This window comes from Grampus griseus (assembly GCF_964374135.1).
Source record: "Grampus griseus genome assembly, chromosome: 3".
NCBI lineage: Eukaryota > Metazoa > Chordata > Mammalia > Artiodactyla > Delphinidae > Grampus > Grampus griseus.
Window position 1 is genome coordinate 144,002,137 of NC_139019.1, and position 27,441 is coordinate 144,029,577.

At 45.9% G+C, this 27,441-nt stretch overlaps 1 protein-coding gene across 1 annotated transcript in view; it reads right to left on the reverse strand.

Annotated features, from left to right (window-relative positions):
* Positions 1-27,441, reverse strand: part of SLIT3 (slit guidance ligand 3) — a 598,723-nt gene that overhangs the window by 189,765 nt on the left and 381,517 nt on the right. Inside the window, exon 5 of the mRNA XM_082650871.1 lies at positions 14,345-14,416. Within this exon, the coding sequence (XP_082506997.1) occupies positions 14,345-14,416 (72 nt within the window). The remainder of the gene's footprint in view (positions 1-14,344; positions 14,417-27,441) is intronic.

A 27,441-nucleotide genomic window follows, 5' to 3' on the forward strand; every position in this document is an offset into this window, starting at 1 on the left:
CCAGAGAAGCTGGAAATCCAGATTTTTCAAGCAAAATGTACAAAGAGGAAATAAAACCTATCTGGAAGTGGGATTTGGTCCACGGTTTTTGATTTTCATGAAATGCTTTTCTAAGCGTAGGCAGTATTGTATAGGGGTTACAGGTTCTAGATTTAAACTCTCTGGGTTCAAATCCCAGCTCGGCCACTTATTATTAGCATGTCACTGTGGGGAAAGCACGTCTCTGTACCTCAGGTTTATCATCTGTAAACGGGTCACAGTAATCATAAGGTTGTGATGAGGATGAAATGACATAATAGGTAGAAATGAATGACAGTGACTGATACATGGTCAGGGCTCTACAAGAACTTATTACCTGCCAAGAAGAATGAGTGTGTGAGGCTACTACTACTCCTTTCTCTAGAGAATCTCAGTTTATTCTGGGGGTGGAGGTTGGGGGGTAGATAGTGTTTCGGGTAATATTGGCTCTAGAGGGATCTCAGAACAAATACTCCATCCCTGTGCCCAAGAAATGGTATTGCCTCTAAGAGCAAAAAAAGAAGTGTACACTTCCATAATCAAATGCTAATTAGCTATACAATTTCAGAACAGCTCCTGGACTATGCACCATGTAAACCAAGCCTTATTCACTGGGTACTTATTTGTTTGGCTAGGTAGTTTTCCTGGCAGACCCAGTACCTGAGAACTGATCATCGGCATTTAGAAGTAATTTAGGTTTGTACATTGTGCCTGGGGACTGGTTATAGAAAGAGCTTTAAAGGAGGGTGTTAACAATGGCAAATAATAGCTGTCGTTTTAAATGGACACATTGTAACACACTGTCCATTTACAGAGCTGAACGCTTGTGGCAGACAACCAAGTGCTTTACTCAGGCATGGCAGGTGCCGTGCATATGGATTTGTCAGTTTCAGGACAACAGGGTGCTCTGAAACACCAGCTCCTACAAAGGACCACACCCACCACCAGCAGTGTCCAGGCTATTTCAGGCTCTGAACACCCCCATCCTGCACCCTGCACAAACGGGCTTCTCTATTTACCCAGCAAATAATTTTTTTTAAACATCTTTATTGGAGTATAATTGCTTTACAATGGTGTGTTAGTTTCTGCTGTATAACAAAGTGAATCAGCTATACGTATACATATATCTCCATATCCCCTCCCTCTTGCATCTCCCTCCCACCCTCCCTACCCCACCCCTCTAGGTGGTCACAAAGCACTGAGCTGATCTCCCTGTGCGATGCAGCTGCTTCCCACTAGCTATCTATTTTACATTTGGTAGTGTTTGTATGTCAATGCTACTTTCTCACTCCGTCCCAGCCTACCCTTCCCCCTTCCCGTGTCCTCAAGTCCATTCTCCATGTCTGCGTCTTTATTCCTGTCCTGCCCCTAGGTTTTTTCTTTTTACATTCCATATATATGTGTTAGCATACGGTATTTGTTTTTCTCTTTATGACTTACTTCACTCTGTATGACAGACTCTAGGTCCGTTCACCTCACTACAAATAACTCAATTTCATTTCTTTTTATGGCTGAATAATATTCCATTGCGTATATATGCCACATCTTCGTTATCCATTCATCCGTCGATGGACACTTAGGTTGCTTCCATGTCCTGGCTATTGTAAATAGTGCTGCGATGAACATTGTGGTACATGACTCTTTGTGAATCATGGTTTTCTCTGGTTATATGCTCTGGGATTGCCGGGTCGTATGGTAGTTCTATTTTTAGTTTAGTTTTTTTTTTTTTTTTTGGCTGTGTTGGGTCACCATTACTGCGCACGGGCTTTCTCCAGTTGCGGTGAGTGGGGGCTACTCTTCGTTGAGGTGCGCAGTCTTCTCATTATGGTGGCATCTCTTGTTGCGGAGCATGGGCTCTAGGCGCGTGAGCTTCAGTAGTTGTGGCACACGGGCTCAGTAGTTGTGGCTTGCGGGCTCTAGAGTGCAGGTGCACGGGCTTAGTTGCTCTGTGGCATGTGGGATCTTCCCAGACCAGGGCTGGAACCTGTGTCTCCTGCATTGGAAGGTGGATTCTTAACCACTGCGCCACCGGAGAAGCCCTATTTTTAGTTTTTTAAGGAACCTCCATACTGTTCTCCCTAGTGGTGTACCAGTTTACATTCCCATCGACAGTATAGGAGGGTTTCCTTTTCTCCACACCCTCTCCAGAATTTATTGTTTGTAGATTTTTTGATGATGGCCATTATGACCGCTGTGAGGTGACACCTCATTGTAGTTTTGATGTGCATTTCTCTAATAATTAGTGATGTTGAGCAGCTTTTCATGTCCTTCTTGGCCATTTGTATGTCTTCTTTGGAGAAATGTCTATTTAGATCGTCTGCCCATTTTTGGATTGGGTTGTTTGTTTTTTTGATATTAAGCTGCATGAGCTGCTTGTATATTTTGGAGATTAATCCTTTGTCAGTTTCTTCATTTGCAAATATTTCCTCCCATTCTGAGGGTTGTCTTTTTGTCTTGTTTATGGTTTCATTTGCTGTGCAAAAAGTTTTAAGTTTCATTAGGTCTATTTCTTTATTTTTGTTTTTATTTCCATTTCTCTAGGAGGTGGGTCAAAAAGGATCTTGCTGTGATTTATGTCAAAGAGGGTGTTCTTCCTATGTTTTCCTCTAAGAGTTTTATAGTGTCTGGTCTTACATTTAGGTCTTTAATCCATTTTGAGTTTATTTTTGTGTATGGTGTTAGGGAGTGTTCTAATTTCATTCTTTTACATGTAGCTGTCCAGTTTTCCCAGCACCACTTATTGCCCAGCAAATAATTTTTGAGCACTGTGGCTGACCAAGTCCACCCCCCTGAGTCTGTAAGAACTCCCTTTCCCAAACCAGCCATTTCCTTGAGATGCAAAGCAGTAGATCTGGTGCAGGAAGCAGAAAGCCAAGATGGTACAGGAAAGCTGGTTGAACTCAGGTCTGCTGCAGAGATCCCTAACCAGTCCCAAGGATGTCGGAAAGATCCCAGAGGCCCTCAGCCTCATTCCAGAAAATCTCTCTCAGTCAACATCCAACTCCCTCTTTTTCTTTCTCTGAAGGTGAGCCTAGCCCAGACCTCAACCTGATATCCAAATTCCAGGCACCAAGATCTGGTGTCATTCTGATCCCTCTTTTCTGTGGTCCCTCACCAGGCCCTGGCTTCTTGATTCTGCTGCTGAGTTTTGTCTCAGTGACAAAGCTTCGCTCCTCTCTGGTGTAAGGGGGTCTCAAAGAATCATCCCATTAAAGAATATGAATCAACCTGAACGATTGTCTATCTAGTTCCAGTGATTTTTTTAAGACTTTTTTCTTTGAACATAATACTCTTTATTACACAAAATCTCATGTTGAACCTTAACGTCTAAAAGAGACAATTTAAAACATTATCATTATTGAAAGGCTACTTTTTATTTGTGGGCTCTTGAAGTACTAGAGTTTCTCAGTATGCACATTGAAACCCACTGATCATAATGTGTCAATGACTTATTTTAACAGACTGGGAAACTGAGATCAAGAGGTTAAGTGACAGCCTGAGGGCACTGTTAGTATGGGTTTCCTATTGCTGCCAGAACAAATTACCCCCAATTTAGTGGTCTACAACAAACAACACGAATGTATTTTCTTAGCATTCTGGAGGTCAGAAGTTCTAGATCAGTTTCACGGGGCTAATGTTGAGGCATAAGCAGGGCTGCGTTGCTTCCGGGGGCTCTGGGGGAGAATCTGTTTCCTTGCATCCTCCAGGATAGGTGGGTCCTCATTCCCTGCATCACCTGGTCTTTTCTCCCTCTGCTGCCAGCGCACGTCTTCTTTCTTGTAAAGACCCTTCTGATTACACTGGGTGAACTGGAATAATCCAGGATAATCTATCCATCTCAAGATCCTTAATTTAATCACATCTGCAAAGTCCTTTTTGCCATGTAGTATGCATGGTCACATATTCCGGAGAATAGGATGTGCACGTCTTTGGGGGGTCAATCAGCCTATCTCAAATAGGCAGCAGTTAATAGTAGAGCTGTGACCAAACGCAGAATTCCTGGGCTCTTCGGTACTTTCTGAGTCTCGATGCGGACTGGGGGAGGGAACAGGGTGAGGAAGGTACACCTTCCTTTCATCTGAACTGTTTTGTCCCTGGCCTATTACAAGCCATAAACCAGAACAGGGCAGCCCCACTGGATGAAAGAAGAGAAGGTGTGATGAAGTTACAATGTTCAGAGTCGGGGTTACTTTGGAGCAGAACATCATAAATATAAGTTGTGTTTTGGGGTATGTATTTGTCCAGGAAGGGAAGATTTAGTCCATTAGATACGATAATCTGAGGCAAATTAACTCTCAGAGATGGAATAAAGGCAGCAATAATAAGTTACTTGTAATCTTCATAACAACACCATGATGGGAGTAATATTATTTCCACTTAACGTATGGGGAAACTGAGGCTAAGAAAGAGTTATGTAATTGCTTAAGATCACATAGGTGGTAAAAGTCAGGGTTTGTGGACTCCAGGAAGCCTGACTGAGGAACCTGAATACTTAACCATCATCTAAACATCCTCAGAGTTAATTCAGTTTATACATAACCCCAGGCCTTGGGTAGGTTCTTTGACTCATAGCTCTTCTCTGAAGGAGAAGAAATTGCTATACTTTTTCCTCAGGCTATGAGACTTTCCTGGTCCTGGCTTTCTTGCTGATTCGCTCTATAGCACTTAAACTTGCAGGGTGTCCCTTACCCTCTCTCAAAGAAGAAAAAGAAGACTCACACTGTTGAGTAGGCTATTGTGAAGGGCTGGGAAAGATGAAGCGGTTTACCTGTACATTTGAAAGCTCATACTTCAGGGCTTAACAGAAGAGAGGGAGGGATGAAGGGGTGGAACACAGGAGTTTTTAGGGCAGTGAACTCTTCTGTATGTTACTACCATGGAGGATACCAGTCATTATACATTTGTCCAGACCCACAGAGTGAGCCCTCAGGTAAACTACGGATCTTAGTTAAAATGCATCGATATTGGTTCAGCAATTGCAACTAAGGTACCGTACCAAGGCAAGGTGTTAATGATAGGAGAAACTGTGTGTGGGGGCGTGTGGACAGGAGGTACACGGCAGCTCTGCACTTTCCACTCAATTCTTGCATAAACCTAATAAAACTGCTCTTCAAAATGAAAGTCTATTAATTAAAAAAAGAAAAAAGAACTCACACTTTCAGACAATTTCGATGGTCTTCGCAGAAATACTGTCCCAATGATGACCATCGCAGCGTGCTTCTGCCTGGGAACTTGGCTGGTGCTGGAAACCACAAACCCTCTTCCAGTGCTCTCCACTGATCTGTACCTGCCGTTTCCTACGAGCCAGCACTCTGTGCTTGTCAAACCTCAGAGCTTTTCCTAGCTAACCACGCAGAAAAGCACTAACCGAGACTCCAGACTTGTCCTAGCCTTGCCACTGACTAGCTCTGTTGCCTTGAGAGAGGTCCTGAATTTCTCTGAGCCTCAACTTCCCCATCTATACCTAGAGGCTAATAAACTTTTCCCTAATGATCTGGCGGGCTGTTGCATGAGTTAAACAAGATAATACCAATGAAGGCTTTGGGCAAACCGTAAAGTAGTACTATGCACATATGCAGGACACACAGTCTCCCTATTTTACTTCTCACTAGTACTTTTTCCATTATATAGATTGGGAGACTGAGGCTCAGACAGGTAAGTCACTTCTGAAAGTCACATGAGTCATAGCAGCAAATCTGGAATTAAAAGGAAGTATCAAGTCTGACTCCAAAACTCATACTTTTAACCACTGTATTACATTGACTCCGATGACACAGAGAATCAGAACAGCAATAGCTACTAGAGTCTCAAAGTATGATCTCTACTGTAACAATCATCTCCCCTCTTCCTAAGACCCTTTCATTTCTCTTTGGATCTACAAATCTCCAGGCAGAAGCTCAGGTCAACAGTGCATGTCTCGGGACTTCCCTGGTGGCGCAGTGGTTAAGAATCCGCCTGCCAATGCAGGGGACGTGGGTTCGAGCCCTGGTCTGGGAAGATCCCACATGCCATGGAGCCACTAAGCCCATGCACCACAACTACCGAGCCTGCTCTCTAGAGCCCGTGAGCCACAACTACTGAGCCTGCGTGCTGCAACTACTGAAGCCTGCACGTCTAGAGCCTGTGCTCCGCAACAAGAGAAGCCACCGCAATGAGAAGCCTGTGCACCGCAATGAAGAGTAGCCTCTGCTCGCCACAACTAGAGAGAGCCTGTGTGCAGCAATGAAGACCCAACACGGCCAAAAATAAATAAATAAATTTATAAAACAAAAACAAAAACAGTGTATGTCTCATAGGACCGCTAAACTTAACTCAGAGGGGCCCAGAATCACTGTGCCTTCTTGCCAGGACACAGGAAAGATGTGATTCTAGTTTACATGCTTGTTGTAAACCCCTTGTTTGCTGTGCATTTAGTGCTCAGAGGGGTTAAATATCTGTGATGAGTTAAAAAAAGAATTTTGCCGACAAATAAAAATGTCCCAGATAACAAATTTTAGTGCTGGAGCCAGAATAATGGTCTCCATTATCCTGAAAAAACAGGAAGGCTTCTCTGGGCTGGTTTTTGCAGCTTTGCTTTTATTCTTCTTTGCTCTGAGATGTCATCATGCTCTTTAACTCAGGGTTTTAGCCGTCCTCTAAATGCTGGAGCCTCTTTGTTCTGAAAGTCACCCACTTACTCATTGTTTATTGAGCACCTACTATGAACCAGGCATAAAACTAACTCTTCCGAATAAAACAGTGAGGAAGGCAGACTCACCTTCTCCCTCTGCATAGCTCGCAGGCTGTTGGAGGGGAAAGATGACTCAGAAAGAAGGCAGTTAGAACTTAGGGTGGGGTGTTATGAGAAATATCCAAAGCCCAACAGAGGACCTCTAACACAATCTATAAAACAGTGTAATCCTGGCCTGGAAGGAATTCTACGTGTTGCCTATACAGCTTCCAATTCTAGGCGCAACTTCTGGGAAAGGGCAATTACCACCACCATCATCCTGCCTTTGGACAACACTGTATCATATCTTTTTTCAGACTGATGGAGTCTAATTTACCCATTTCTTTTATTATTGTTCTCATTTCAGAGGATTTACTTTAATAAATCAACTGGTATTTATCGAGCACTTACATTGGTGGCCAGGGGGCCAGAGAGAGAAGAGTGCTCTAGGGGAGTATTTATCATGTTATATACACTCTTTGTGTATCTGTTGGCCTCCCTCTGTGACGAGAAGCAGGGACTGTGCTTATTCATCTTTTTTTTTTTGCAGGACTTGCTCTGGGCCTGGCGAGGGTAAGGGCTCAATGATGGTTTGTGGAAGGAAGAATGGAAAAATGGGAGAGTGGAAAGAAAGAAGGAAGGAGGGGAGGAAGGGAGGGGCGGGGAAGGGAGGGAGGAGGGAGGAAGTGGGGAAGAAGGGAGGGGGGGAAGGGGCAGGCAGTCAGGCAGGCTGCTGTGATCCCTTTCTTTACACAGCTTATTTGGGTAGCACTTAGCAAACTGGGGTGACGTCCAACTGCCTCCAGTAGCACCTCAGAACCCGAAACACGCAGTCAGGAATGCAAAGAAGGAGAGGGTAGAAAACCTTCTGCACCTCGGAAAGGTGACGCGTTGGCATCCGCTGGCCTCCTGAGAGCAGATTTTCCCAAATCCCCCTTCCAAGACGCAACATCGGTTCCATCAGGAGAGGCAGGCACAACTCCGGTCCTCTGGCTCCGCCCCGCTAAGCCCTGGTGAATAAGCACTCAGTTCACCCATCCGGTCTGCTGCCAGGACCTGCTGGCTTTCTCCCGTGGGTTTCTGTAGTTTGCCGCTGCCTCTTTAGGTCCGCTTTGCCTGCTTGATTCAGGACTATAAGCTTTCACCAACTGCACAAGTCTCCTTGCTGGCCACCCTGACTCCAGTCTCTGCTTCTCAGCGATTCACCCTCCCCACTGATGCTGGAGCTGTCTTTCTGCAATGAAAATCTGATCACACTGCTCCCCTACTAAAACCTTTTCGTTGGATCCCCCTTGCCATTGCCATATGGATCAGGTATTCAAGGTCCTCCCTGACCGTCATTCCCACATCTTCCACCTCCTGTCTCACTAACCTCAACTCTCTTCACTGTTCCTCTTGCGCGCTGTGCTCCAGCCACGAATCTCTGACAAGCCTCAACTCTTTCACATACCTCTGTCCCTTTGCATAGGTTGGTGATTTTTCATATGCTGTTCCTTCTGCCTGGAATGCCCTTCCCCTGGGTGAACTCCTACTCATCCTTCAAGGTCCAACTCATGTCACTTCCTGAGTGAAGCCAGAATCAGGCCTGTCTCTCTGGGCTTTCCCACATCTTTGTCCTTACCTCCAATGGAATCCTGGCCCCTGTCCTGCCACCACTGATTTACTAGTCTGCCCCCTCACCACACTGTGAGTTCTCCAAGTACAAGGATGGTGTCGTATTCTTTTTATAATATCATTTTCATATTAAGCATTTTAACAATAATGCGTGATTTTCTCATATGTAATAGGCCAAGCACAAATGCTTGAGGAATGAAAGAACAAATACATTCACTGGATTTGTTCTTAGTCTACCTTATTTTCTGCCATGAGCCATTTGGGCACTGGGGATTCCACAGTGATTGAGAAAGACAGGGTCCCTGTGTACACATGTTCACTCTGTGTGACATCCAGAGACAGGGTGACAAACAGATGAACGAGATCATTTCATAGGGTGATAAGTGCTCTGAATAAATATAACTGGGTAGTGGGATAGAGAGGAAGGGCAGTGGGGGCTGAGGAACTGCTTTAGATGGGTCAAGGAAGGCCACTCTGAGGAGGTGATGTTTGAGATGAGACCTGAACGATCTGAAGGAGCCAACTGTGTGGAGGTCCGAGGGCTTAGCATCCCACGCAAAGGGAGGAGCAAGTGCAAAGGCCCGGAGGCAGGAAGGAGCTTGGGGTGTTCAAGGATGGACTGGAGCATGGGAAGCACAAGGTGAGTGAGAGGAGACCCAGATCGTGTAGAGTCTTGCAGGGCACGACCAGGAGCGTGAACTCTGTTGCAGGTGCAGTGATGGAGTGAACGGCTGCTGAGATTAGCAGACAGAGATGCCACCAACCAGTGGGCACTTCCTGTCCCTCCCCCCTCCCCGCCCAAACACACACAAGGTTACCGCCTGCTCCTGGGGGCCGGCGGGAGGGCAGTGCAGCAACTCAGACTAACTAGGAAACACAAAGGCCGCCTGCCCAGCTTTGTTTTGAAACCGTCAGTTCCAAATTTTGCTAGCTGGCAGAGACAGGGGTTATTGATTTTCCCTTCTGGAATGCATGTCCTACAGAGTCCTCGCAAATAGAAACTGAAAAACAGAGGAAAACATAACTGCTGAGAAAGATAGAGCAAGGGGGCATTTTTTTAAAAAACAATCTATACTGGTTCTGTCTTTTTCTTATTATGCTTTGTGGGATTGTGGCTTGTCATCTCTCTTTTTGTCCAATTCATTTCCCCCCTATCTCTATGTCTTACAATTGTCTCTCTCTCCCTCTCTCTTTTCTCTCTCTCCCCTTCTTTTTCTCACTGTGTCTTCCCCAATCCCTAGCACGGCATTTGCATACGGTAGGCAGGGAATACTGGCATGTCAAGTGTTGGTCTACTGGTCAGTCTACCTGAGTGCCTCTTTCTCCAGCTCAATCTATCCATCTCATCTCCCTTTAAATATAGCACCTTTCCCCCTCCTAGACAGGCAGCAGAGTGGGATCAGCCCATAAAACCAGCTTTTAGTAATTGCAGAGAGTGGTATCCCCAGCTAATTACTTTCTCTTTTCTCTGGAGAAGCAGGAAGCAATTAGGGGCTTCCTTCCGCTGCCTGGGTAGGGGCAGGGCGCCAAATCCCTCCAGCACCAGTATTACAAGGTTCAAACACCCCCCTGGGTCCTTTCTCTTGCCTGTGACAACAGCTGTATGCTTGCCTACTTGCCTCTGTGAATCAGGCCTCCAACTGCCAGCAGCCTCCTTGGTTACTCTTTCCTTTTTCCTGTTGCTAGCACGGCTGAGTAGGGAGTGCTCTGGGTAGACAGCAATGTCTATGGATTGAGTCCAGAAGACGGTTGGGTGGGTTACAAAGGGCAGGCTAAGTGCGGAGGCCTAGGCCCAATGGTGTCTGCTGACTTTTACTAAATTATACACACTGATCAAAACTCAATTTTGGGGCTTCCCTGGTGGTGCAGTGGTTGAGAGTCCACCTGCCGATGCAGGGGACACGGGTTCGTGCCCCAGTCCGGGAAGATCCCACATGCCGTGAAGCGGCTGGGCCCGTGAGCCATGGCCGCTGAGCCTGCGCATCCGGAGCCTGTGCTCCGCAACGGGAGAGGCCACAACAGTGAGAGGCCGGTGTACCGCCAAAAAAAAAAAAAAGTAAAAAACCAACCAAACAAAAAAACCCCAAATTTTGTCATCTGGAAAATGGGGGTAACACAGTCTCTTCCTTCTTGAGGGGGACTGTCGGGACAAGCAAAGAAAATCCATATCAAAACTACAAAATTATAAACAAGAAATAGCCAATCCTTGCTTTTCTCCTCTTAGTGAAGCATATGGTATCACGAATAGGCCCAGTTGGTATTTCAAGCCTGACATTCCAATAATTTATCATCTTCTCCTATTTTATTTTACTTAAGTAACAAGTAGAAGAGTGTTATATTCCCTGAGCTCACACAAGGTGATGGAGAAGGTTCGAGGGCTGGCAGTTCGTTTATAAACAGATCGATGACAGGGATGTACATTCCTGAGGTTTAAAATTCACTACTCATCACTCACAAAAGAGACAATCTCTACAAGTGGGTAATTGAGGTCTGGTCGGAGGAGGGTGTTTCCTTAACAGGTTTTATACAAATTTAATTTCTGCAAAGCGTCTCGTATTTTACAGGTACTGACGCATATTTCAATGCACAACTTCAGTCATCAACCTTTACCCAGATGCCTCCCTTCTCGAACTTGCTCCTCAGCTTGGGTCCTATACGTCCAATTACCCACACTTCATTTTCTCTTAAGGCCACAGGATTATTTAATTTCACTCCCTCTTAGTCAAACCAGAGATGTAGCTGCGGTCACAGACCAAAGTCCCATAACCAGTAGAAACAGGACAGGATGTCAAGTTCACCAACACATAGAAGACGCTCCGTCCACACTGCCTGTGGAAGACGGGACACTGCTTTACACTCAACTCATCATCTTCCAGCCTGGTTCTTCCCCTGATCTTTCAACCTCCGTGGAGTGGGAGCTCCAAGAAGGCAGAGCTCACAGATACGTATCTTACTTCCCGCATTTACCCCCAGAACTGGCACGTAGTAGGAGCTTGAAAAACATTTTGAGGGCTGCATGGATGAATGACTATGGGAATGTGCGATCATTCTTGGTGTCCTCCAAATATGGAGCTCATCATTTTCCCCTTCCTTTCCCTGGCCTCTAGTAACTCGTGGATTGCCACTTCCCTTGCCTCGGTCTCCACTGGCGTCTTACTGGGGGCTCCTCCTTTCATTCCTGACTGCGAGCCCTGATCCCTCACGTTGGACCACAGCCTCATCTCCCACCGGCCCCCTCCTTCTTCCACCTTCTCCTGTCCTAGGCTCCTCTTCCAGAATCAATGGTTTCATCATGACCTTTCCCAGATCGGAAGCTAGCCATCTCCTCAGTACCTACATCTAAAGTCCATACTCCTTGCAGGCGAGGCTCGCCACCACCTGGTCCCCACTTCTCTTTCTGACCTGATCACCTATTACTCTGCGTCATAATCCCTCCACTCCCATGAGACGGCTCGGCGTAGGTCCCTTAAAACACACCTTGTGTAGGTTTGCCTCCGCACTCTGCACACGCTATTTGCCTGTTCATTCGGCAAATTCCAATCATCATTCCGGGCTCCGTGAAAGTCTTTACAATTATAACAACAACAAAGGAAGACAGCAGTAATAGTAGCTAGAACTTTCTAAGCACTTTCCACATGCCAAGCATAGTACTGAGTTATTCACACACATCATTTCATTCACCTTCACAAGACCGCTAAGAGGTTAGGTACAATTCTTATCCTCCTCTCCCTCTGGAAGAAATCTAGGCTCAGAAGTGTCAAGTACTGTACCCGAGGTCACAGACTCAGTACGCAGAACAGCGGGGAACCAGACACAGATTAATCAGATGGCCACCCTTTGGGCGACACTGCCTAAAGCTACTGTTCTTCTCTGAGCTCTGACAGTCCTTCATAATGCCTGGCCACTCATTGGACCATTTTGCTGTGGACCGTTAAATTATTAAACTTCCTCTCGTATGCACGTTTCTTGTCCCCAGTTATACCGTAAGTCACCTGAGAATTACACATCTGGGTCTTAGAAGTTCTGGCCCCCCAGAGTATGGAGACTGAACTGATTAGAAGTAGGAAGTAACCAACCCCTTTCGTTTTGTTGGTTAATTCATCCTTTAAGCAGTGAGTTTACTCTCCTCCCCTGTCCCACTAGATCCTTGCTGTTTAGGACACACATCCAGGTGGAGAAGGAGGGCCTGTCCGTAGTTCTTGAATTTGCGGACTCTTAATACTTTTAGCTCCTGAGGCCTTTGTGAAGTTAGAGACAGTACAGGAAAACAACAACAATGACCCCCCCAAACCCCAGCAACTATTGAGGACCACTGTGACACTGAATCACTTTCTTGAGAATCAAAAATGTAGCTGGTAATTACACAGCCCTGCTTATCTATCACCACAGTATGTTTTCTTATTAACTGGCCCATTTAAAATTAGAGCCAGGAGATAGGCTAGATATACCACTTTATGTATGTAAACCATCAAGAAGCTGGGTGACTTTAAGTTAGTCACTGCCCTTCTCTGGTCCTCAGTTTTCTCACTGCTGATCTGTGGGGTTTTATTGGATCTGTAAGTTCCCCTCTCGTCTTGCTTTTCTGGGATGCTAATCAACACAACCTCTTAGTTTTGCTTTATGGGCACCATCTCGAGTCACACTTTCTGCAGCTTTGTCTGCTCCTCCCGGCCCGCTCCTGCTTGTGGGCAAATGCTTCCAGATGAAGCAATGGGTAGCCTGCTGTCTGGAGCCCCTTGCAAAGTGCTCTCTGTTCCCTGCTCCCTGCACCCCAGATGCCTCTGCCCTCTGGTGTGCTTTGCATGTCAAACGCCTAAAGCTTTCTGCTCAGTTCTCAGCAAAGGGGAGGCACATAGCTTGTATCAGGAAGCCAACATCAGCTTCCCGGCACGCCAAGATCCCTGCAGTACTTACAGGGAGAACTAAGAGCTAAAGCAGTTTTAAAAAAAATCTCCTTCAAGACTTCTCAAGTTGGATGCAAGCCTGTGGAGGAGGTCAGTGGGCAGAAATGCCTTCCCTGTACCCCTCTCCAAACACATGGGCACAGTGGTGTGGACAGAAAATTCAGGAGGCACACTCCTCGTGAAGGGAAGGGCCCGGGAGTCCTGATAAGCAGCAGACAGCAGGGGGCCAGGTAGGAAACAACAAAGGTTATTTGGCAAGTTCAAAAGCGAGGTGATGGAACAGTTCTGCATCACTTGCAGTAATGGGCAACGGAATCTGCACGTGATAAAATGACACAGAATTGCACATGCGCACATGTGTGCACACAGACACAAATGAGCGTGTGTAAAACTGGGACATCTGAAGAATAAGGTCTGTGGATTGCACTCATGTCAATTTTCTGGCTTAATATTATATGAGAGTTATACAGGGTGTTACCACTGGGAGAAAACTGGGTTAAAAGTGAACACAGACTAGTCTACTATTTTTGAAACTTCCTGTGAATCAATAATTATTTCCAAATAAAAATTAAGAAAAACCCCAAGCACCTAGTGCAGTAGATCTGGCTATGTCTCCCCATGATCCTGGGACACAAGTCCTGACTCTCCCTCATAAGATCCTAACAGCGAGATCTTTACCATCTTTGTCTCCCATTTACAGAACACTTACTATGTACGAGGCACTAAGCGTAAAAAACATTTTCTCGTTGGCATCGATACCCCACCAGGCTATCATCCCTATTTTATAGAAGGTGATGACCTTGGGAGAAGCTGAGTTGAGCCCCAGGCCCACAGAGTGCGGCCAGGCTGTGACTCAGGTCTGGGACTCTGTGTTCATAGCTGGGGACAAATCTCCAGAGAAGGATAAGACTCCCTGGAGCTGCCGTGGTGTTCGACGTGTGCTCCCTGGAAACCACTTAAGCACACCCCTCAATCTGTCTCAAAGGCGCCTGGACGGAGGGCACAAGTCACGGGGATACCCCCTCCCTGTCCCGTGCCCCTCTCCCCTGCTCTGGCCGGAGAACCACTTCTGCAGCGAAGCAACAAAAACATCACTTACAGGTTCTTCACGTCTGCGATGCCTCGGAACGCCTTCCTCGGGATCCCCAGGATCTGGTTTTCGCTCAGATCTCTAAACAAGAAGAGAAGAGGTACAGGCATGAAGGACCCAGGCCCGGCTTTATCTGCATCTCATTATGATAACAAAACCCCTCTGGAGGCTGCCTCTGCGGTCAGGAGTGTTTGGGGGACTGTTTAGTCTCAGGCCCCAGGCTGCTTACAAGCCTTCACATTGTTCTTCTAGCGATGGCCTTGCTGAAATGGTTACCAGGCCAGCGGCTCGTCTCCAGGGCGGGCTCTGTGGGTGGTCTCACACCTCCAGGCCACGAGCCAAGTGCTGGGTTATTTGTTGCACACACACTACACCCCATTCTCTTGTTCTGCCACCTCCCAGAGATGACCCCTTCCTCCGCCTCCGCACAGCATCCCTCCCCCACCGCAGGGTCAACACCACTCAATCTCCCATCTTCTCAGGGACTCTCTCTGCCTTTCTCATCTGAGATTGGAATGGAGCCTGGCCATCCTGACTTTCCGATGGGGGATGACCCTCTCTGCTTTTCGAGAGCCCCAGAGAGACCCCTGGGGGCCACCTGGATCGTGCTAGTGACAGGCATGATGAATTCAAATTGCATTTCCACAAACCCACCCAAAATGGGGGTCCCACTGCACCTCATGTAGCATTTAGCAATGCTAACATGTTGCTCTGAGTAGGGAGGGGAAGGGACAAAGTGTCAGGTCCTGAAGCTGGCTCAAACCCAAGTCTTGTACCAGGGTCCCCTTTAAGAATCCCCAAAGCCTCAATATCCTTTCCTAAGACCCATGCATTTTTTTTTTTTCATTTTGTTTTCCAGTTTTATTTTTTGCTGGACCAAACACATGCACTTGTTTTCATTCATACCCCAAGCTTGCTTGGGGTCTTAGTAAGTAATCAAGCATATATATGTGTATCAATCATATATATATATATATATATATATATATATATATATATATATATATATATATATCTCTCCATTATTTTGAAAAGAACACAAAAACCTTCAGATATTAAGGTAAAAAATTACCTACCCAGACACAACCACTGTTACCAATTAGGAGTAATATATATATAAATGTTACCAATCTGATCTCATAGTATGTAGTCTGTTTTAACCTCTTTTTTCGCATACTATATTGAGAACATCTGTTCCTGTCATTAACAGTACATGTATGCCAACATTTTTTTTTTTTTTTTGAGGTACACGGGCCTCTCACTGTTGTGGCCTCTCCCGTTGCGGAGCACAGGCTCCGGACGCGCAGGCTCAGCGGCCGTGGCTCACGGGCCCAGCCGCTCCGCGGCATGTGGGATCTTCCCGGACAGGGGCACGAACCCGTGTCCCCTGTGTCGGCAGGCGGACTCTCAACCACTGCGCCACCAGGGAAGCCCCTATGCCAACATTTTTAATGGCTGTGTTTCATCCAATTCTATAGATGGCTATATGATCCCACGGCGCTAGGTATTTATTTACTTGCCATTTAAGGAAACACCAGGATGAATTTTCCTGCCCACACATTTTGAGGACACTTGTACAGCTACTACCTTGGTATAAAAGTCCTATAAGGAGAATGTGCTGGGTCACAGGGTAAACGCGTCTTAAATTGCCGTGTTGTCCTAGAGACGGATGGACACTCCCACACTGATTTTCCAGGGGCACCTAATCGAAAGCTATAGATGACTCCAAATATATTTGGAAAGAGGGGTCAGACGACCATCCTCCACTAAAACCTGGGCCCTCTAAATCATCATTTTGCCGGGAAGCAGGAGGAAACACAGGAAGCAGAAGAGAGGAGCCCACTTTTCTGCTCTCATCGGCTGAGCTGAGCCGGCAACTCTGAGTGGCGGGCTAAAACTCAAGACACGTGGGGATTGTCTGGGGCCGCTGTTAGATACCCAGGCAAGGCTCAGAGTTGGGGTAGGGTGCAGAGATAAATACAGAGAGAAATCCTGGGGCTGAATAACAGGGTGCTCCCCATCTCAAATCCAGTTTCCTCTGCCTGTGACTGATATAAGTAAATTCAAATGCACAGGGAGCCCCACTGCAGGCTCCCCCGGCTGGGCCTGATTCAATGAGCAGGGCTCCAGCCTGGAGTCGGGGCGCTGAACAAAGCCCACGATGACAGTAGAGGTCAGGCAGTGTCACCAAGGCCACTCCTCTGCTCTCCATCAGCCTCCAAGAGAAAGGGGCCCAGGTCCTGTCATCTGACTAATGCAATTTCCACCAGGCATCTGGGCTATACCCAAGGCTCCGGCAGCCACAATGGGCCCGGTCTTTTCTGCCAAGTGAAGGCTGGTCTCCAGGACAGCAAGCCCCTGCCCGCTAGCCTCCGAGGCTCGTATGCTAGTTGTGGCCGCTCTGGGAAACAGCTCAGGCCACACTTCTGGCAAACGGCTAATGATCAAAATCAGGGGCAGGTGGAGGATACAGGAGAGACGTTTAGAACGATCAGCTCTAAAAACGCTTGGAAGCCAGATGAAGGGGTACATATCCCAATTATGCATTAACCCTTTGAGGTTAAGGCACCCCGGTATACTGAAAGAATAGCAATTGTATGAGGGTTCTGGTTTGCAAGTACAGCGGGATGAAGAAAGGACAGCTGTATTTAAGCAAAAAAATCTGATGGAGTTGCCGAGCAATTTCCCACGGAAGCGGCCACACAGACAAAATCCTGCCCTTGGATGGGACGGCCACTCGGGTTTCCGTTCACTATTTTCTCGCTGTAACTATACCCAGGGTTGCTCCTACTTTCAGGAGCCTCGTTGAAAGTACAGCTCTTTCCGTCTCCCTGCCATGGCTTTCCTCCTGCCGCAATTGAGCGAAACAGTAGATTGTAGGGAATTTATCTGCTACCCAGGACAATCTGCTTGTAAATTTTATTAATTTTATTTTCCATTGAGCCTCTCTTCTCTGGCTAACAATACCGCGGCCATCCATCCGCAGGACTATACATTGATTTCATAAATACCTCCAGTGGGCTGACAAACTGACAGCTTTAATGGTGTTACTGATGGGGCGTGGAGGAGGGTTCAGGGCTGGGCGCTTCATTTTCGGTAACTGTCCCTTCACAATTATCTCGGGGCCTTTGTGGGGGTTCCTAATAGTGTGTTTATCTCAGCGTGATGCCAGAGCATGGAGCTATTGTTAAGTACTATCCTTGAGAGAGACAAGAGCCACCATTTTCGGCTGACACTTAAATAAAAATAACAAAATCTATCCATAGTGCCCACGAGCTTAGTTCCGGCCAATTGCTTGTTGGGGGTTTAGTGCCTCCCTGTTCCTGCGGGAAAAGGCTCAAAAGTGACCAGGTTTGAAAGGGAACTTGCTTTTTCTTTTTTTTAACCTTAGATGAACGGGATGAGGTTGGAGTAGGGTGAGAGAAAGAATGGTGAGCTGGGATTTTCTGGGGAAATAAAGGAAGATGGCTGGTGGGAAAGGCTTTCTTGGTTGGGAAGTGGGGTTCCCGACTGGGATGCCTTTTTAAATAATTAGGATTCTGAAAGAAAGGCGAACTGCATTAGCTAAAGTGCATTTTCCTGCTTCTGGAAAATGATTAACTGGCTGATCATTCCATCCAAAAACACCAGACCAGAGAGGACTTATTAAGGAGACAGTAAGTCAAATAGGAGTTGGCAAGAACCAATATATCCCCCTTCCAGCCAACATCCCCCCCCTTTTTAATTTACTAAAATGCTTTGGACACAGATTAACTTTCTTCGCAAATTTATTATTGCTTCATCTACCTTGAAACAGGGACTGCAGACGCTTTGATAAATGAATTGAAAGGTTGTCTAGTTCCAGTGGAGCTTTTGAAATGCTTCCCGGGGCTCTCCCTGCAATGTCAGACATGCTTTGTTCTCAGAGCAACAGTGAATGACAGTCCCCACCTTCACCCCACCCCTACCTCCCCATGTTTACCAGGCAAGGCAAGAAACAGGTAAATGCTCTCCTTTTTGCTCTGGTGGGGACAATGCGTTTGTCTCGGTCACTTTCATGCTACCAGAAAGTCCTGTCTGTGTTAAATGGAAGTTTATGGCTCCTAGAGGTCCATGTCGAATTATTCCGAAGGTACAGAATGGGACTTGGAAGCTCCTCAAGAATTGGGGAATTCTTGTGTGGGAAGTGGATAGAGCCACTTATTAGCTGTACGATCACACAAACTACTGAAAGGCTCTATGACTCAGGTTCCCCATCTTTACAGTGAGGCTATTCATTTTACTGATCTCTTGCAGATTAATACTGAGGATGAAATGAATTGGTATGTGTATCCTTTGCACAGAACCTGGAACCCTGGAGGCATTCAGTGAAAGGCTGCATGTATTTCTTGGACTTTCCCTCCATTTAGCCCTGGATTTGCGTCGCTGAAAATGTCCCTTTTCACTATCCTCAGGACATATGCCTACAACTCTGCAAAGCATAGAACACATAAACATTGCTAATATTCTTTCCATAAAGTCTGAGGGAGGTTAAACTTCCCCTCATCTGTCATCTAGATACGAGTATCCATATCTGACTCTAGATTCTTTTGGATAAAACAGGAGAGGTTGATTCAGGGGTAAAGTTCTGTCTTAGGTTGGGCTCGCTCAGATGCAGACGCTTGGCCAAGTGATGGATTCACAAAGTACTCCTGGGAGAGGCAAGAAAGGGATGGAGGAAATAGGATGGAGAAGGAAATAAAGGACAATGAGGTAAAGTGCTGGTCTCAGCCCCAAACCCTGGGAGCTCCTGTCTCTAACCAAGGGATCTGGGTCTTTGTAGCCCAGCATCAGACAGTCCTTGGTTAGACCACCCAGGAGAAATGCAAATTCCCTGGCTCTGCCTGTTCTCCATAAGGCTGGATGAAGTGACACTAGCAACTCAAGGACAGGTTGCCGAAGAAGTTCCCAGCCACGACTTTCAGCAGCAAAGTCCAAAGAATCAGGAGATGGGGGCCAATGTCAGCAAAGGGAACCCAAGGGATCCAAACCAAAGCATTTCATAAGAAGGCTTCAAGGTCAGTTTTCCTAAATCAGGAAAGATTTTTTAAAAAAAATCTTTCATCTCAGAAGATTAAAAGAAATCACCCCTGAAAGATGACATATCCAGGATCAAGGATCAAGAGGCCATGCATGGTAGGGGGTGGGAAGCAACTGAGCAAAGGAAACTGGAGCAACCCAATCTGGTACCTTCTTTATCTACCTCCCCAAACCCTTTGCACTAAGACGAATCAAATGCCTTTTTAGTAACATTAAAAAGAAAAAATCCATCAACTCTTGATTAGCCAAACTAAAAGAGGGGATGACCTAAAAGCATTTATATTTAGAATCCTTTATTGGATTTGGGATCAGGGCAGTGAATTGCGATTCTGATTCTCTTTGGCCTGAGTATGTATTAAAATTACTTTCCTAGTAATGGAAAGCCTAGTAGGAAGAAACCGCCCATTGGTGCAGTAGGTATCAATCCAAACTCATTTCATTTCTGATGGATAAACTATGAATCTAAAATTTCTTGGACTCTCAATGCTACCATCCTATACAAAGCTGAACCTTGATCCCCTACCCCCAACTCCTCAAATATGGTAACCATGACACATCACTCTGCTCTAGGATCCAAAGAGAAAGATATTGTTTTGCTTACCTTATTTGATACAGCAGGAGGGACAGATATGCAGGAAAAATTATTCCCTGGGGGTTTTATAATGTGGGCTTCGGGGAGGATTTATCTTAAAAGGTGAATCTCTTGTGCAGGCGAAAGCAAGATTATATGTTTGCAGTTGGGTCACTGTCAAAACCAAATGAGCCCCAAACATATGTCCCAGCTAGGAAGCCCTGGTACCTCCAGCTGAGTGTCCAGTTAATAGCATCCTCTGTCTGGGGGAGGTTACAGTGGACTACCTGAATCATTTCCTGCAAGAAATGCCACCTATCTCAGAGACCCAGAGACTCAAAGTATCAATGGGGGACGAAAACAATGATTTCCCACTGCTCCGGCTGGGTTTCTAATATTTCACGGCGGCAAGAGTTGACACTGCCTGCTCCCTTGATGTGAAAAGTTACTGAATGAAACATTTCAATAAGAGCTCCTTCCACTGTGCCTTCTTTGATAAGCTCATTAGAAAAGTCCTAGTCAGAGCGTTCAGGTGTCTAATATTGGTGGATTAAATGCCAGTTCAGATTCTTACTTCACTCAACAAAAAAATGAATTGAGCACCTACTACGTGCTACACTACTGAGACACAGAAATGAACAGAACCAAGTTTCTGTACTCCTGGAACTTGCATCTCATTGACCCCAGATACAAATAAACAGACTCCTTTATATGAACATAAACATCTAGACACCTCAAAAAATAAGAGCTGCAGTTTCACTCTTTTTTCCTTTTCAACAAGAAGGAAGCCTGTATTTAATTCACACTGCAAGACTGTTCCTAACCACCAAGGAAAATAATTCACACTTTTGTTTTACTCGAGGTCCAAAATCTTTTTTGGTTTTTAGGAGCAGGGAAAGGGAAAGATGCCAATCCGAATCACTGGGACTTGCAGAGATGCAGATTTGTTTCATCAAGTATTTTGGATTTTATCTATCCATCTATCTACCTATCTATCTATCTATCTATCTATGGCAGCATTGGGTCTTCGTTGCTGCGTGTGGGTTTTCTCTAGTTGTAGTGAGCGGGACTCACTCTTCGTTGCGGTGCGCGGGCTTCTCACTGCGGTGGCTTCTCTTGTTGCGGAGCACGGGCTCTAGGCGTGCAGCCTTCAGTAGTTATGGCGCACAGGCTTCAGTAGTTGTGGCACACGGGCTTAGTTGCTCCGTGGCATGTGGGATCTTCCTGGGCCAGGGCTCGAACCCGTGTCCCCTGCATTGGCAGGTGGATTCTTACCCACTGTGCCACCAGGGAAGTCCATGGATTTGTCTTTTAAAGTGGACAGTTTGATAAAAATCGGGACAGTTTGAAAATGTTATTAAGAGTTGGCATGGCACGGGGCAGCTGTTCTCACAGTGGGACACACCATCTACCTGATCAGAATTTACTGATGATGCTTTGAAAAAAATACAGATCCCTGGTTTTTAAAATACTTTAGATATGATCATGGTATTGTGTTTTGATATATTTGCTACGTTATTATTGTTCTTTTCATTTATGTCTTTATCTTTGAGAGATACATACTGAAATAATTAAGGATGAAATGATGATGTCTGGGTTTTGCTTCAAAATAATATAGAAGAGGGAGAACTGGGTAGAAGTATAGATGAAACAAGATTGGCCATGAGTTGATACTTATTAGAGCTGAGTGATGGGTATAAAGGGGGTACATTTATAATCTGTGCTTGACTTTTACACAAGAGTGAAATTTTCCATAATAAAATTTTTTTTTTGTGTGTGTGTGGTATGTGGGCCTCTCACTGTTGTGGCCTCTCCCGTTGTGGAGCACAGGCTCCGGACGCGCAGGCTCAGCGGCCATGGCTCACAGGCCTAGCCACTCTGCGGCATGTGGGATCCTCCCGGACTGGGGCACGAACCCGCGTCCCCTGCATCGGCAGGCGGACTCTCAACCACTGTGCCACCAGGGAAGCCCATTCCATAATAAGAAAATTTTAATGCCAATTCCTAGGACCCATCCCAGACTTACTGAATCAGAAACCTTGGGAATGAGTTCTGGACACTTTGGGCAAGTGTGAGAACACGGGTAGAATGATTAGTGTATGTGATTAGGTGTTAAGTTCATGTTCTAGCCGCGTGTCTTTACGAGCATTAATACAATTCTCTAAGCCTCAACTTGTACTTCTGTGATATTAGGATAAGCATTATAGATAATGGACAAGCAAGTGCTTTCTATATTTGAACGCAGGATATAAATGCACATCACTATCTTCATTTCATTAGCATGAGGTTAACAAACATAGCATCTTACTTCTTTACGTATCTAGTCTGCTTGGGTCCAAGATGCAAAGGCCTCCTGTGTCTCAGGTGTGAACCTGCTGGTGTCAGGCGAAATGCCCATGGGATACATAGGTACGTAGGTAGGTAGATAGAGAGATAGATAGATAAATAGATGGTTGGATAGGTAGGTGGATGGATGGATGGATGGATGGATGGATGGATAGGTAGGTAGGTAGGCAGATAGATAGATAGACAGATAGATAGATAGATAGATAGATAGATAGATAGATGATATATGGATAGGGTCTCCTTACAGGGGGAGGCCGAGACGGGCAGAGTGACAACATCTAATCTATATTTTAGAAAGCCACTCAGGGGCCCAGTTTGGAGGCTGACCTAGGAAGAACTAAGAGTTCACGGGTGGTTACACCCCTCCCTGGGATCTCAGAGATACGACAGAGGCAAACCAAGCACTCTGTCCCTCCCAAACGCGCAGGTGAGACTATGCCTGACTGAGATGAGGACATTCCTGGTGGGGCCTCACAGACAAGCGATTTCCTACAGTTTTCTAGGAGGGCTGCGATCTAGGGGAGAAATCACGGGAGGGAGGGCAGGTAGTGAGCCGAACAATGCAGCCAGGCTGAGCGGCAGATCTAGAGCCGTGACTGCAGATGAAGACCTGGTGTCCAAGCACAGTGGAACTTAAGGATCCTCTGAGGGGCGGAGGGCTACGAGCTGCTCCAAAAGGCTGAAAATGGAGTGAGGGTTATTGGTTTACTCTCTGAGTAGTTACGAGTGTGGGCACCCTTTCTGGGCAGTCGTTCCAGAGACCACAGACTCAAATGAATTAGGGTTTCGCAGGTTAAAGCAAATGAGTAAAGCAGGCTGAATGTGGACAATAATAATAGTGAGGAGGTGAGCTAGGGGAATGCAGGGCCCATTTAAATTAATTTCCCCTAAGTCAAAACCAAATAACCCTCTGTGCTGGCCAACAAAGCACTTCAAGGGCTGAAGGGTGTGGAGGCCAGCACCCCTCCAGGGAAGACCCACTAATTCTAGAACAGTGCTGTCCCATGGAAGTATCATATGAGCTACCGATGCAATTAAAATGTTTCTCTCAGCAGCATTAAAAACAATAAAGGGCTTCCCTGGTGGCGCAGTGGTTGAGAGTCTGCCTGCCGATGCAGGGAATGCGGGTTCGTACCCCAGTCTGGGAAGATCCCACGTGCCGCGGAGTGGCTGGGCCCGTGAGCCATGGCCGCTGAGCCTGAACATCCGGAGCCTGTGCTCCGCAACGGGAGAGGCCACAGCAGTGAGAGGCCCGCGTCCGGCAAAACAAAACAAAACAAAACAAAACAAAAAAAACAATAAAAAGAAGCAGTTGAGATGAATATTATAATAAAGTATTTAACTTAACCTGACATACCCAAGATATAATCATTTCAATATGAAATCAATATGAAAATATATTAGTGAGATACTTCACAATTCTTTTTTCATACCAAGTCTTCGGAATCTGGTGTGTGTTTTATGTACATCTCAATTCGAGCCAGCCATCCTCTAAGTGCTCCATGACCACATGCGGCTGATGCCTATTGTATTAGACAGTGCAGCTCTAGGGTAAGGCTAGGAGCTGGAGGCTGTAGCTATGTGTCCACTCATTGCCGAGAGAGAGAAAGAGTTTTAGATGTTGGAGCCAATCTAAAGGAGCCCAGTGGAGTTCTGCTTGGTGGTGGGGGCACAGCGGGCGGGTTTGGGTTACCAATAGGAAATGTGGAAGGGATCCAGTCAAGATAGAAACTTCTAGATTCGGGGAAGCAAGTCACGAATTGAAATATTCCAGTCATTCAGCCATCCCTCTTGGGAGGAAAGAATCTCCTTCTAGCCATAGGAATTAATCTGAGCCTTTCCAAACCATCACCCTTCTAGGGCTGACAGGATATAACCAATACTTCCAGTCCAAATAGAAGCTTTTTGCATTTGATTATCATATGCAGCTCCAACTAAGGCTCTTTGTGTTCATGAAATAGCATTATATATAATTGACTGATCATCTCCAGCCAGTGGTACAGAGGCTTAGCCTCTCAACGGTATACTAATCTCTGGGATTATCACAATTTAGTGACAAATGAGTTACATTAGACGGGATTGGGGAGTTCTAATTATCAGCCCAATTGTGCCTTCTATTCTGGTCCTGACTTCCCTGTGCCACTAAATGGTCCAGAAAACATCACCAGGATTCCAACTACTGGCATCTGACTTGAGTCTGTGCGTTCATCACCAACGTACCCTTCAGGGAGTAAAACTGTGATTCAGGTATCCTTACGTCATGTGCAGAAATCTGGTGCTGAAAATCATCTGATCTTAAGGATCTAATCAAGTACCTGAGACAGACCCCTGCCAACTCCCCCCCTCCCCGCACAATGAGATGTTTTGTTCTGATTTGTCAATATTGGTTGGGATGGGAGGAGTGGTCCACTCGGTTCAAAAAGATGGAGATTGGTGTTTTATTTTCCTTTGTTTGAAGCTGTGTGTCTGGCCAATGGAGTTTGGGAAAGGGAGCCCATTTCTGTGCAATCCATCCTCCTCCCTGGCTGACATACTGTTCCCACCCCCTCCTTCCCCTCCGTCCCTCTCTCTTGGCAACCCTCTGAGGCTTTCATCCCTAATTTGATTGTCGTAGCTGACACTGTCAATCTGAAATCCAGTAGCATGTCTAATGCTGGCTGGACAAGGGGCATGCAGAAGGAGTCGAGGGAGAGGCAAATTCATCTTGAGAAGTAGCTTTATGTAAATCGATCCTTTGGCCGAACGCTGGAGCCAAGCATTTGCTGATTAATTGGAGAAGCGTTCTTGTCTTCTTTAGAGAGATGGCCCAAATTGAGTCCGCTCTTATTCACAAAGACATTCCCATGCCCCAAAGCCTTTTGCAATTAGGAGATGAAACCTTGCGAGTGAGGGGGTGGGGGGAGCATTTATGGAATTGTTCTGAAACGAAGCGTGTGCACTTGGCCTGCTTTGTGATTAATTGCTGACCTGAGTACCCTCATTTGCCTCCCAGACGTTGTCCTGACAGCGAAAGTTCTGAGGCACAGTATCCCATAGGTGAAGATCTGCTTGTGCAATAATCAGCAAAAATGAAGAGGGTAGCTAGCGTGCTTTCTACACGTGTTTCTCTTGTGGATTCCAAATGTATATTTTCGGTTACCGCTTGGGCCCATTTCTGTTGGCATCAGAAAGGAGGGAGTGCATCTGTAATGGACGCAATCCCCTTTCCACGTCTTCTAAACTTTGCCAGAAAAAGAAAGCTCCAGTGAGACGGCACATCAGCCTCCAGGGTGGTCTTTTTAACTCCGTCCCAGGGCACTGTTTAACTTGCCTTTACCAAGGCAAATGACGGGCCTGCGCACAGGTAAAGTGAGTTTGGATCTGGAAAGACTGCTTGTTGCTGCTGACCTACACGCTGACCAGAGGTGGAGCTGGTCAGGTCACATGGTCTTCCCCACTGTCCCCTCCCTCCCCCACTAAATTATCAGCTTCATGTGGTCAGGGACTTTTGCTAAGCACAGGCCTGACGCATAGCTTAAAAAATACTTGTTGAATGGATAAAAGAAATAGTTGAAATGATTTCCTGCCGTTGCCTGGTTCAAGGATGACAGAGAATAAATCTCAAGCTATGAGGATTTTTTTTCCAAGTCCAGTTTGTCCATTTAGATTAGAAAGGGCTCTGGCCTCTTGTCGTACCTTTCCACCTCCACCTGCCTGATGGGAGTATCATGCGTGTGAAGTAACGCCACTAGAATAGGCTTGCATTCTAAGGAGCCACAGATAAATTCTCCAACTGAGAAGCATTTAGTGAGCTGAGCTAAAGCATGGGAATGAGCAATTATACTGGGAAGGCAGGCTAAGCCGATGAATAATTAGGTTTCGGGGGACAGAGGTTAAACCTGGCCTGAGAGGTTGCAACAGATTTGGAAAGTGGATCCGACCCAGAAAGGGGCTGTGTGTCTGACAATGTTTCATCTCCCCGCTTCTGATTTCTGGCACTCGTGGAGACTAGGATAATATAAGATAATGAAACTCTGGCTGCCGAAGGAGACACTTTGAGCCTCAAGCTGCAGGAGATGTCAAAAGGGGATGGAGAGATATACCATGTTCTTGGATGGGAAGAATCAACATTGTGAAAATGACTCTACTACCCAAAGCAATCTACAGATTCAATGCAATCCCTATCAAACTACCACTGGCATTTTTCACAGAACTAGAACAAAACATTTCACAATTTGTATGGAAACACAAAAGACCCCGAATAGCCAAAGCAATCTTGAGAACGAAAAATGGAGCTGGAGGATCAGGCTCCCTGACTTCAGACTATACTACAAAGCTACAGTAATCAAGACAGTATGGTACTGGCACAAAAACAGAAAGACAGATCAATGGAACAGGATAGAAAGCCCAGCGATAAACCCATGCTCATATGGTCACCGCATCTTTGATAAAGGAGGCAGGAATGTACAGTGGAGAAAGGACAGCCTCTTCAATAAGTGGTGCTGGGAAAACTGGACAGGTACATGTAAAAGTATGAGATTAGATCACTCCCTAACACCATACACAAAAATAAGCTCAAAATGGATTAAAGACCTAAATGTAAGGCCAGAAACTATCAAACTCTTAGTGGAAAACATAGGCAGGACACTCTATGACATAAATCACAGCAAGATCCTTTTTGACCCACCTCCTACAGAAATGGAAATAAAAAGAAAAAGAAACACATGGGACCTAATGAAACTTCAAAGCTTTTGCACAGCAAAGGAAACCATAAACAAGACCAAAAGACAACCCTCAGAATGGGAGAAAATATTTGCAAATGAAGCAACTGACAAAGGATTAATCTCCAAAATTTATAAGCAGCTCATGCAGCTCAATAACAAAAAAACAAACAACCCAATCCAAAAATGGGCAGAAGACCTAAATAGACGTTTCTCCAAAGAAGATATACAGACTGCCAACAAACACATGAAAGAATGCTCAACATCATTAATCATTAGAGAAATGCAAATCAAAACTACAATGAGATATCATCTCACACCAGTCAGAATGGCCATCATCAAAAAATCTAGAAACAATAAATGCTGGAGAGGGTGTGGAGAAAAGGGAACACTCCTGCACTGCTGGTGGGAATGTGAATTGGTACAGACAC